The sequence below is a fragment of the Bombus affinis genome, chromosome 7, assembly GCF_024516045.1.
Source record: "Bombus affinis isolate iyBomAffi1 chromosome 7, iyBomAffi1.2, whole genome shotgun sequence".
Taxonomy (NCBI): Eukaryota; Metazoa; Arthropoda; class Insecta; order Hymenoptera; family Apidae; genus Bombus; species Bombus affinis.
The window spans coordinates 368,336-381,481 of record NC_066350.1 but is presented as its reverse complement, the minus strand read 5'-3'; the positions used below and the strand labels follow the sequence as shown (position 1 = coordinate 381,481).

Here is a 13,146-nt window from a genome sequence, read left to right as displayed (position 1 = left end):
TCCGAGGGAAGTCGCGGCAGCCCGTTTGCGTCTCTAAGTGCCACCGATCTTACTCCTTGCCCCTGCCTTTATTTATTTGTCCTTTTCCCGGGAAGGTTTCTCTTACCTCCGTATTTTTATCAAATTCGCGTTCCAAAACGCTTTCCTAAAAGTGTACAGCTGAAATTATTGCGTAGCTTAGACAGTTGGTATTTTCTAAAAACTAGTAAACGAAAAGACACGGCTGAGGAAAGAGGCTAAACGTAATTAAACGCGTTTTGAACTAACAACTCATGGTTTTAGATATGGCGCAATCGTGGCTTCCTTGTGCTCACAATCAGTTGGCAGTGTCTCTGGCTCGCATATAAAACACAAGTGTCGGGCCAAGGGCTTGCGCGTGCTCTTGCCGCGAAGATAACGAACAGTCTGTATTCTCGTTAGCAGCCATGGCAGCCGTTAAGATAACAACGAGACACGACATTCACCGCGAGCTCTCGGCACGAAAAGGAGATTTAAACTCGTCTTAGGATGGTAGAACTTTCATAAATTAGTCCCCAGAGCGAAGAAGCCACCATCGATGCGGATTGCGTGGGACGCACCACGGCCGTCATTTCATTTCTCTCCTGTGAAACGTAACCTCGGGCTTTCGGTGCGAATTAAATTTACCGTGAAACAACGAGAACCAACCCCTTTCAGGAGCTAATTAACGTGCCGGTAACTGGTTTAAGGTTCGTTAAATTTTATAATGTTAATGGAACGCAGTGTCGAACATGACAACGTGAAACGCTATATGCTGAATCGACCGCTCGTAACCATAAAATCGGTACATTATCATTGAAAAAATTTCATCGCATTGATATTACATGCGTTGCAAAGCTCTGATTCCAGAAAACTTCCTTCCTATGGATTCCGCGATTCTACGCATGCAGCGCTTAAGTATTCTAATAGGTTGCAACTTCTTTCTAACTGAGGAATTGATCTATAAATACATATACGTATACATATTTATGTATTATACGAAGAGTACAATCGAGATACTCGTAACAAAAACGACGTATGTTACATTTTTTTTTCACTTTTTTGCTTCAAGCAGATAACTTGAACTGATATTATAAAAAATGATCTCTGTATGTTGATTATCGTCGAATGAAAATTGATCGGTTATATAAAAATTTTTGTCATCAGATGTAACAATTATAAACATCTCTCGCGTATAGATGTAATGAAATTCTTCGATATCGTATAAATAAATTATCGTTCGAACAAGTACGTTCCACGAAATGATAAAAATACGAAAATAAAGCAACGTAAGTCAGAGTGCTGAGAATGAGAGTTCAGCCATTCTCTAAAACATTGATCTTGTGACGAGTCCTGTATTAGGATCTGCGGGTTGAAATGACCGTGACTATACTGCTGATCATGGTCGACTGTTAATTTAGTAAGTGCGGGAGGAGGTTCATAGTCGCGGAGGACTAGACAACAAATCCAGTGTGTTCCAATCATACGAATGGAATGTAGTACGTGAACGTGTACACATTGGATGCACGATGGTGCACCATGCACCATGCACCATGCACCATGCACCATGCACCATGCACCATGTACCACCGCGCGAGCATGAATACGTTCCGATGTGCTTTCTTGCGTTCAGAGATCGTTATCCTCGCAATGGATTCTGGCCCTAGACAAACCGACATAGATTGAATGTCTCAAGATTGGAGCAGAGGAGCAGTGCTCGGTTGATTGCCACTTTGTAACAGTACCGGAAAACAGATGAAATTAATAGTAATAACGGATTAATAATTGGATTCCGCTTGTGACACGAACGCACACTTCAGTGCTGATTGGCAGTTTAGCTGAATGGAATCATATCTGATCCATGTAGAGAATACTTGTGCCGTGGCGAAGGTAAAGTAGATGAGATTTGGACTGAGATATCCGAATATAGATTTTTTTCTATACACAATTATTAATTACAACCAAAATTACTGTAAGGTACTGTATTTAAACTGTAGTAAAATATTGTACTGTGATTAAATTTTTTCCTAGATATAAGCATATCTATTTCGCTGTCATTCGGATTCTCATTTTTATATTTATGTGTTAAATTAGTTTCTATTAATACCGAGAACTATCTTGTACCTTTTTAAAAATTAGTGTGTAACCTGCCACGATGATCTATCAATGTGTATGTCGCATTGATACTGATATTCTTACGTGTCTGTTCATAGAACGTAGAATTTGTAGGAAGTGAACAAATGTGCCAGGAACATGCAAACGATTGCAACAAATAATCCCCGATTGATAGATCAGTGGGAACAAGCTATTTTAAATTAGCAGTGATCCATGGCTGTCGGAGGGTACTTACGTTTGCAGGCTTTACGATGTTGGATCGGTCTCGCCGGATCCCTGTAGTAACCTTCCCGACAATAGTGACAGTGTCTTCCTGCTGTAAAATGCCGGCACTGCAGACAAACGCCTCCGCTGACACGACCCGACAGCTTGTATAGTTCCATGTTGAATCTGCACTTTCTTGCATGGAGATTGCAGTTGCATTCTGAAACAGATACACGTCCGATTAGATGACTAACCGGTCCTTCCATTTTGCTGAAGCAATTTTGCTTTCCGAAACAGTTTAACCTCGTATTACTATTAAGTGGACATTGGAACAACGCAATCGTGTTCATTTTACAATCTTCCTAAGAGTAAATAAATGCCGACCATATTTCTGTAATATCATATATCTTGGTAAAGGAATTAAACACAGTAAGTCAATGGCAGACTGACAAAAATGGTGCAATTGTTGATCTATTTTGTCGGAATAAATGTCTTCAAGTGCCCTACTTGTTCCACTAGGATTCCATTACTTCACGATCAATTAGTTGAAAATATAATTTATGCGTTACAAAACAACAATTTATTATTTAGAATATAGCTTGGAATTAGAATAAATGAAGTTATAAAAAATAAAAAAAAAAAGGAGAATACGTGTATGAATTTTTTCGGACATTCTACCTGCATCATGTATTAACAGTATTTTATATGTTATCTAGGTTAGGGTACGAGGTATAACCTCTGGGTATAACACACTTTAAATGAAATCGATATATGTAGAAACACTTCGCTTTGTGAAATATGAACGTTTTCTACTTACAGATAAACGTACGATACAATCAGGGGAAAATGGCAGGATAAAACGATTATTATATTAGCGAAGAATGGATAGCACATTCAAATTTGTGTCTTTAATCCTCAATAAGCAAAGTTTCTTTTACCCACAAGAAAAAAGATTATGGTTAACGACTATTTCTGATAGGACAAAGTAAAAACTACATTATAATAAGTAGATTGCAAATATTTATACATCTATTATGAGAACCTCAGATGTGTAAAAATATGTAGAGTAAATAGAAACAAACGTTTAGCGACATACATAAAATCATTCTAATCTTTAAAAATATACATACGCAGTTACAATTTCTACAAAAAATTACGAATTAATCGTATTTCCATTTAATTTAGGCATACAGTTCTAGCATTAGTATACCGAGAACGCAATGCACAATAATGTCACCACGTTTCTTGAGAAGTTAACGAATCGGAGGAGAAATATTCTTGTGTTTATCGTAATTGTGAATTTCAAGCGTATTCATTGGAAGCAGAGAGAGAGTCGTGAACGAGATGGAGAGCGTCTTGTCTCGTATGCGTTGACAATTTTCCTTCGCTTTCTTCTTTTCCCCGATTCGCCGGAAATGTCCCGCGCGGCGCGGCGCGGTGTCGTCATATCGAGGGCGACCCGTCCATTGAATTCTCGAGAATCGAACAAGAAGTATCTCCAAAAGACTCGTACTTCCTCTACTCGAGCACGTCGTTCCGCAGTTGTTCTTCGTGACTTCTTGAAAATAACAGAATAATTGAGAGGTACCAAGCGAATAGGAAGAATAGGAGAAGACAAACGGGGAAAAGTCGGTAGGGAAGTTGCAATTTTAACGATTCTTCTTGCACTATTCGTATACGACCACTCGACCCAATAATCCGTGTATCGAACCAAACTGAGCGTGCCTTATTTTCCGTTTTCACGCGAGACGCCATCGTTATGCGCTTCTTTTCGCTGAGCCAACTCTTCACATCCACGTTAATGTTTCTTCGCATCCGCGTTAACGCTTCTTCACACCGAAATAGATTTTTATGGTCCTGAAATTTCGCCTCGTGGTCTGGATTGTCAGCCTCGTTCCAGTTACCAACTACAAGCTACGAGCTACGAGCTGTGAGTCGAGAAAAGATTCGGCATGTTTTATGACCGAGTTAAGTAACCAACTCAGTTTTTTTATACTTTATCGTATGTTAACGTACGATTCGTAATTCTTATTTTCATTCAAAAATAGATAAATATGCGATAAAAAGGATGTTCGTACTATGATTATCGAATAAATATTTCGTTAAATTTAATTCGATCTCTTTTAACGAAGAAATGTGTTATTTGCTTAATAATTAATCATTTACTGCACAATTAACTCGGGAAGGCAGGAAAAACATTATCGTTAAGGATGCGTGGAAAAACCGAAATCAGATGCTTTACACAGCAATATATCCCATTACCTACGAGATACAAGATACGGGATTCGATGTAGAGGATAAAGATGAAGGTGTAAGTGTAGGTATAAGTATAGGTATAGGTATTGGTATAGTCGTTAAACGCACGTGGAATGTAGCGTGGCGGATCGATCGAATAACCTCTCGATAGTTAATAACCTTGTTCAGCCACCGTCTGAAATTTCTTGATCGATTCCTGTTATTAAGCTGTGGCTGGCCACGCTAAGGCCCCGGGTTGTTTTCGTAGAGGCAATCGCTGTAATTAGCGATTAACCGTGGTATAATCGATGTTCTACGTCTTCTGGATTTTCCTCTGCTCTTCGAAACCAACGGGGTTATGCTTTTAGCCTCGTTAAGATTTATCGACTACCCCGAAGAAAAAGATTTACAAGCTTGAATCTCGGACCATGCGAATCGAAACGCCTCGATTCTCTATTCTTTATAGCGAACTTTCCTTTTTCACCTGCTCTTCATATTATTGCGTGTAAACGTGGCTTCAGACACATTACTTATTGCCATTAGCAAGTGTCACCTTGTCAGCGGATTTCACTTAGAATTTATCTGCTTTAGAATGTAGATACATACATATATTATGGTTACGTTTCAGTTAGGTATTTTATTGTTCGCAACAGAATCTTTTCTGTTCTAGGCTTTATTCGATCAAAGTACGTAAGAGACAGTATTTAATTTCTTGCACGTGTTGTCAATACGTAACAGTGCGTTTAGAAATCGAAAATATCAGATTTGTGTAATTCTTTGAGACAAACAGCTGCGATGAAGTTGCGATGTAATTTACATATATCCGGGTGTAAGCATGTATCTTCTCTAGTCGTTGTTCAACGAATTTCCGGCATAGAAGGATGTAAAAATCTTTGAAGATTCTTTGAGTCTTGACTAGAATACTCAAATTATTTTAGACGTATGATTGTACATCGTGAAGCAACGTTGTATAGTTTAAGAATATTTTGGTACAACAAAAGCAACCTATTAAATACATTAAACAACTGGATTTTATACGAAATAATGTAAATTTAAAAGCCTCTCTTAAAGATATCCTATATAACAAGGGCAAATGGTGTTCCGAGAAAAGCAGAATTATACATATTTAATAAAATATTATATCGTTACTACTTATTTATTTAATTTGATTAAAAGCATATCCTTCGTATATGAATTTGAAATTGACAACCCGATAGTTAATCAGAAATTAAAATCGTTCTTCGACAGCTGCGGGTCCATTATGGATACGTAATAAAGATTTTCAAAGCAAGAGGTATTGTTCCTTGCAGACGTGGCACTCTCGTGATAAATTAGGTCAAACGGTGCATTGTTTCGCACTTAGATCGAGCGAATACCGCTTGGTGATTGCTTTTAGATGATAGAGCAGTAATTACAGCCATCCCGGCATATCGCTTCTAAGGGAGGTCTATTGTCGTAAGAGACGTCGAGGACCATGGTTCCATCAAATTTCAATACGAGTCAGTTGCCTCTGCAATTAGTGATCTTAAACGCATTACGACACCTTCACACACGCCGCTTTTATTGGAACAAAGAAGAGGTCGTGCGTACATTATTAGGTTGCTAATTAGTTTCAAAAATTGATATTATTTAAAAAATATAAATTAATTATATATAATATAGTACGTAAATATAGATACAAACTAAAGAAAAGTACCCTATATTTAAATGTTATATTTACTCTGTTGATATATGTATGTACTGTCATCCTGATCTATCATAACATATTTTTACCTTTTTAAAGTACCTATTTCAAAATATGCATAACATTTCTTTCCAAAATTAATTGATACAAGCTACTCCATTTTAAGACTTTTCTTTTCACAAAGATTCCCAAAGAATCTTTTCACTGTTCGTTATCTTTCCATCAAACATCTTGGGTTGGGACATCTTAAAAATTATCCGGTTCTTTCCGGATCCCATTGCCTTCTTCCTCATATGTATATGTGTCTGTGCCTATGCAAATGTGCACATATACGCGTAAAAGCTAATTAATCGAATTACACTGTCTTGTTTAAAACAATAACGATTCTCTAATGAACGAGGAAAGGACATTCGTTCTGATAAGAGAAGATGTACGCCTTGACTTTATTCGCTCCAAACCTTCTCAAACTGTCGAGGAAAACGCTATAGTCGCCGACCGAAGACGATTGTATCTCGATCTATGGTGAAACTATACGTCCCTAATCGATGCAGGAGCAAGTATTTCGAGATAACGTTTTACTTTTTCTTTAAGTTACTATATCGCCTATTATCTTTTAGTAATTTCAGAACACATGCTTCCCCGCTACGAACGACTCAACGGACTCAACAGTAACGGCCAACCTCAGTTGATCGCCAGATCTTGGAAGAAACAATCTCAAATAAAGAGTATTTAATGCAAGTCCTACATAATGTTATTACGATCGTCACACATACATATGTAATGTACATATATCATATAAAATAATATCAAGAAATGAACTATGTATAACTGCATGTGTATGTGTATATATGTATGTATAATATAATTATATATATATATAGGTATAAGCGGCTTTTTCAATTCAATTCTAAGAATTCTACAAACGATCCACATATTACATCGCAGTTACGTAATTCTCAACAAATGTATCCAATAAATCAACGACTAACGACCAAATTGCTTATAAAAAGACATATAAGTACATGTATGTGTTTATATACTTTCGCTAATATATATATATATATATATATATATATATATATACATGTTCATAGGTTAATTCATGTATAACAGAGGTAAAATTGAATCACCGCAGCACGTTCGAAATAAAGAAAATTTCTTTATTTTTATCTATGAACGTAGGAAAGCATAGTGATTCATTTTCTGGTCGTTAAGTCAGCTTGAACGTGACTCGTGATATATAATACGTATTCTCCTCTCGGTATGGAGAACCGATGTTCTTTCAGAAAGGGGGTTATATGGTTAAAATAAAACAGCCTAACGGTTCGGTTACGAAAGTTAGCATGAAACGGATTCGCAGAACCCTGGCTACTGACCGCGAATGGATCGCGTAAAGTATCACGATGTACACGGTCGACACAGCCGAGAAGGGTTCGTGACCTTTCGCAGCCTTTGAAAACTCGAGTGTCTGTATCAGATCTTATCGATACAGCTGGCAATCAACGTTGAACTTCTCTGAAGCTGATGATACCTGGTTAGGTTCGGCGGACTGTCTTTGAATGCCAGAAGGATAGATCTCCTAACGTTTCGGTGTCTAGTAGCCGCTCTGTGAACTACATGATGCGTCATGTTTCGGGTCCCCGCTCTCCGCTAACGAGCTTAAATTTAATGGGAATCGTTTCGGTTGCCGACTAAACGAAATTCCATTCGAAACCTCTTACGATCGGACGATTCCAGGCAATTCAAATAGACGATCCAGATATTGAATTAGCTTTTCATTAGACTATCTTTCCACACTTCTGTGAAACCTCCCGTGAAATATTAAATTTGTCTTTTTCGGGAAAGTAACAATTTTTTCTTTGCTTTTAGTTTTGCGGACCTAATGCATTGCGTTGAAAACGTTACTCGATTATATGTATTTTTTATATAAACCTAAACTTGAAAAGAATCGAGGATGAACTTTTAGAACTCAAAAAATGTTGCGATTTTCACAATACTATAAAACTCGCTTTGTATTACATTCACCTGACATTTTAAGTAATAGTATATTTATGTATACCAATATATATAAATGGAATATATATAATATTAATCCGTGATGCAATACAATGTTGCACTTACGATAACAATAAGAATAATAAAAATACGAATTACGAAGATACTAAGGTAAATCTTTTTTAATTTCTGCAGAGGTGTGATCAGACAAATATCAAGGAATATCCAGCTAGACATTTGTTGAAGTTGAACAAACATGTTGGTCTTCGCTAAAGGCAACAGCGGTAGTGGTCCGATTTTAATTCCCGTAATCCTATAAGCCTTCTAACGTGATTTCACGCTTTCAGATCTCACGTGAGTTTCGTTACGGTGTAGTTTCAACAGACAAGTCAAGCGGACAAGTTTTATTATTTACTAAATAATCTATTCTTTTAAAAAAATCATTTTTCAATTATCTACACTCTTTTTATCATACATAGTAAAAATGTATACCGTATATTCCTGAAAAAATATTCATTCTACTTTTTGGATTGCGGTGAAAAAATCTAGTTGGTAAAATTTAAAATCTTTTTTTGTTAGCGTCTGAATTCTTGTAAAAGGTATCTTGTATACGTATATACGTATACGTCCTGTTAATAAAAAACAGATAAGAATCGGATATTTCTATATTTTTCGGATATAGGTATATACGTAACCCCACGCTCTTTTCTTCGTGAAGCGCAAATGCATTCTTCGGAATGTTTCATAAATATTTTGTAATATTTTACGATATTTTAAAAATATGCCGATATTTAGGTATTATCGATTTATTTTAACATTTCTCAATATATTTTATAATAATTCCGAGGAAATTCAACCCAATTCTGTAGCATACGAATTTTGTAGCGCGAAATAATAATTTATATTACAATTTCCAAAAGATTATTGAAATGATTCGATGTACATATATCCATAAATGGTACAAAATAGAAAAGTAAAATTTACTTTCTTATATAATAAATGCCGGAAAGTCTGAAATATCTTCGATAAAATTGTTATTTAATTTCGGAACTCTCAGTCAGTCTCAATAAATCAGTTGCGTAAATCCTGGTCAATAATTACATTTCAAAAGGCAGTTTCCACACGCACTTATTATAATACATACATGTATAAGCTATACGATATTCTGAAATTGGTTCGCACACTTTCATCGTCTATAATAAAGAGGAAATAATCTCAAGTCTGATTGAATCTCTTATTTAACGTTACATATTTTTTCCTTGTCCTTTTTTTATGAAATTTAACTTAAAAATAATGGATCTTGGATCGTGCTTAAGATAACGAACCACAATTTGAAACTTTTATAACTCCTTATTCATGCTCATCATGCTAACCAAGCAAAATAATAATCACAACATCCTTAAAATCTTTTTAAAATTTCGCTAATAGTACTTCTAAAATGACCACTGACTCAAGCGGAACGATATCATGGTGACAATAAAAATAAATCTTCCTTTACTCGTTACTAAATTTAACCAAACAATTTGAAATGCACAGTCAGTTACAAAAAATTCATTGCAAAATTACAAAAATACATTACAGAAACAAAAACAGTAGGTTCGATAATCTTTTTGACATAAAATGTTGTTTTATACCAAGTGAATAACTAAAGCTGCTAAAGACACGTTTATAGAAATTATTAAACTTGTAAAGTTAAACTTGTAAAACAAAATTAATTGACGTTATTAAACTTGTTAAGAAGAAAGGTAATAAATACAAAATATAACGTTACAAATGTAACGTAAAAGTAAATACATCTACTTATATTTACATAAAAACATAGCAAAGAATGGAGATACATAACATATTAAGACCTTATAAATCTTCCCATTGGCACTTTCTATATTTAACAATTAACAACCATTTCGGAATTGATGAAATTAAAGATTTTGGGAATTGTTTGACATATCGTGGTGGACATATCTTGTAGATTTATGAGTAATAATAAAGCATGTAATTTTTAAGGTCTGCAAAAAATGTTGAAAATGCTGTACACACAAGTATCTCTATCTGTACACAGAAGTATCTCCGAATTAAATTTTCGTGCACGGTTTCCAACGTACTTTCCGTTTTTAGTTCTTCGAACGCCGAAATGATCCTCGCTTTTGCTTGTGGAAGACTTGTGTTGTCTTCGGAATAAACTTTTGATTTAATATGTACATTTCTACATAAATGGATAAAGTAAACAATGGTTTGTATCGAGAGCCGTTTGACAAGTCATAGTAAAGTGCATACGTACTCGAAGGAAATTCAAAGTCGATTTTCTCGAAAACAAAGTCACAAATAAAAGAAATTTATTCCATATATTCGACTTATTTTCTCACGTACAATCACACCCTCCAGATTGCACCGTCAATACTGGGATACCCTGTATAATTGGTACAGCTCACTGTGTAATAATAATTTTTTAACAATTCAAACAGCCTGTTTATACTTTTTTGGAACGTCGATTGACATATCCAACAATCTGGTTCGAAAACTTAAGCTCTTTCAAACGCGAAGAGCTTGCCAATCGTGTTTACATTTATAGGGACTAGAATTTCAATTACATCGAGCGAATCGTGTATTAGTGGCGAATCGCGTATTCAGCAGTGAATTCCTTCCGACAAATTCCGTCGACATAATGTCTCCATATAACACTCATCCGACAAATCGGTCGCGGAAGCTGCATCGCTGTCTATCATCGGAAAGATCAGCCATGGACAGATATAGCACGTCGACGTCGAGTAAACACGTGCCTGTATCCTGTATATTCGGGAAAGCGTAAATTTACGAGCCAATAAATTATCACGGCACGCCTATCGTGACATCGCTTGCAAAACGCTAACAAGCCGTTAACGCCGTTGCGCGGCTCTCGACGTTAATGAGCAACGGCACGCGTGAAAACGGATCTACTGAAATTTTCACGTGCCTGTCTGTTTGGGAGAAAAAGAGTGCAAAATGAAAATTTCGAGGTAACCTTTTCTAATCGCATCATAATAATTTATAAAACTAAACTAAAACGAGAATCGACTATATACATAATTTCGACAGCTTGTTACATTTTTATTTACCGTGCAAAAATCGTCAATTGTTCGTCATTTTTATCGTTTTACTTATATGCCAATATATTATGTTAAAAATTAAAATTATATAATTACATAAACTTGCACGATTATAGTCGTACATCTACTATTTGCAAATAAAGACAGTTTCGAAAGAAACTTTCCGTGCAAGCTTTATCGCGTGGGAAGGTATTCTGCATTTTTAAATTAGTTTTAGATTCACCGATATTATTAATATTAGAGAAACAGCTAAACCGTACAAATACGTACAATTTTTTAGTCCCTTTAAATGCAATGTCATACAGTTAATCGAATGTCACATAATAAGTTTTGCTGTTAATAGATCGAATTTTTGGCAAGTTTTTTAAAACGTATTTTTGGCAACTCCAAAGTTTCTCGTGCTGCTGAGTATTTATTTATTAACGTATTGCGATTTGAATCTTAGATTTCAGATTCTCGAGTTAATCATCGAAAAGACGTCCTTTTTCGTTTTCAATTATTATTAACGGTGAAATGCATAAGGAATCGCGATCAACTCGTCAAGGCAAACAAGAAGTTTCAACGAGAGACTGCTTATTAAATAAAGCACGAAACGAAAGATATGATAAAGATAGAATGGAAAATATACGATTGCGGGGCATCGGGGAACGAAGTGTAGCCTGGAAGGCAGATGGAAGAAAGGGGTGAATTACAACGACTTCTTTCGTAGCTGATTCGATAATGGGTGCTAGAACTGCTAGAAGTAACGCTATAAACGACGCTATGCACAGACCAGCGTCGGTTGTTCGCCATTCTCATTACAAATGGTCTCATCTTGAGACACGTGTTTGTTTATGTCGTCATCAGTCGCGTACCGTCGTTGCTACTAGCTCCAAGCACTTACTGCAAATGTATTCCACGCGAGAGGTATGCGAAGTGGAACGACTTTGCTATCCGCCGCCATTACGGCTCTTCTCCCTGGACTTATATTACGTCAAGAAGTTGTTTATTCGATAGGGACAAACACTTCGTACCTTGCAAAATGTATCGCTCTCTCTCTCTCTCTCTCTCTCTCTCTCTCTCTCTCCCTCTCTCTCTCTCTAACAACGTCTGCTCAATGAAATACTAAAACGGTTCGATCTGGTACACGTTCAAACAATTTTTTATATTACGATAAATAAAAAGTGAATTTTTAATTCGTGGATAATATTGCAAAGCTAGATTCTATTATTTAGCTATATTCGCTTCGAGTTACCGTAAATAAATAATTATTTTCTAAATTTTTTAACTTTGAGTAACTTTGTACCTGCAAGAAAGTAAAATTATCAATTTTAGTTTTGATGCAACACAAAATTCCAAAAAGTCCCGCTTGGTTTACAGAACACGCGCGAGAACAAAATTTATTAATAACGTGATTTATATTACGGCTATTGTTTCTTTCGATTCAAGGATCAAACGATAGAATCTCCACCTTTCCATTGTAATTCATCTCATTTTACGTTCAAAATATATTTAACGTGATGTTTGCACATTAAATGTCTATCGGTTACTACTGAATCGAGGAGCGTGTTAATTTAAACGTTCCTATTGCCTAGCGCGGATTCGTAAGTTTTTATTCAAGATCGGGAAACCGTCTTACGATCAAACCGTCGCCGGATTATCTGCTTCGAGATCGTAAATCCGTTACTTTATTTCTTTCCTTATCTCCGAGGATGGTGCAAAACTCGCGGGCCAGTAGTAAACCCCAAGGTACGTAGTAAAAAATAACAAGGCCATTCCACGGAACATTGACACAAAGCGAGGGCGAATCGACGTACACTTTATTCTGCCATTCTATGGGCCAACCTTCACCGT

General features: G+C 36.0%; 1 protein-coding gene across 1 annotated transcript in view; it reads right to left on the bottom strand.

Moving 5' to 3' along the window:
* Positions 1-13,146, bottom strand: part of LOC126918353 (netrin-B-like) — a 112,435-nt gene that overhangs the window by 49,063 nt on the left and 50,226 nt on the right. The window contains exon 2 of the mRNA XM_050726174.1: positions 2,348-2,536. Within this exon, the coding sequence (XP_050582131.1) occupies positions 2,348-2,536 (189 nt within the window). The remainder of the gene's footprint in view (positions 1-2,347; positions 2,537-13,146) is intronic.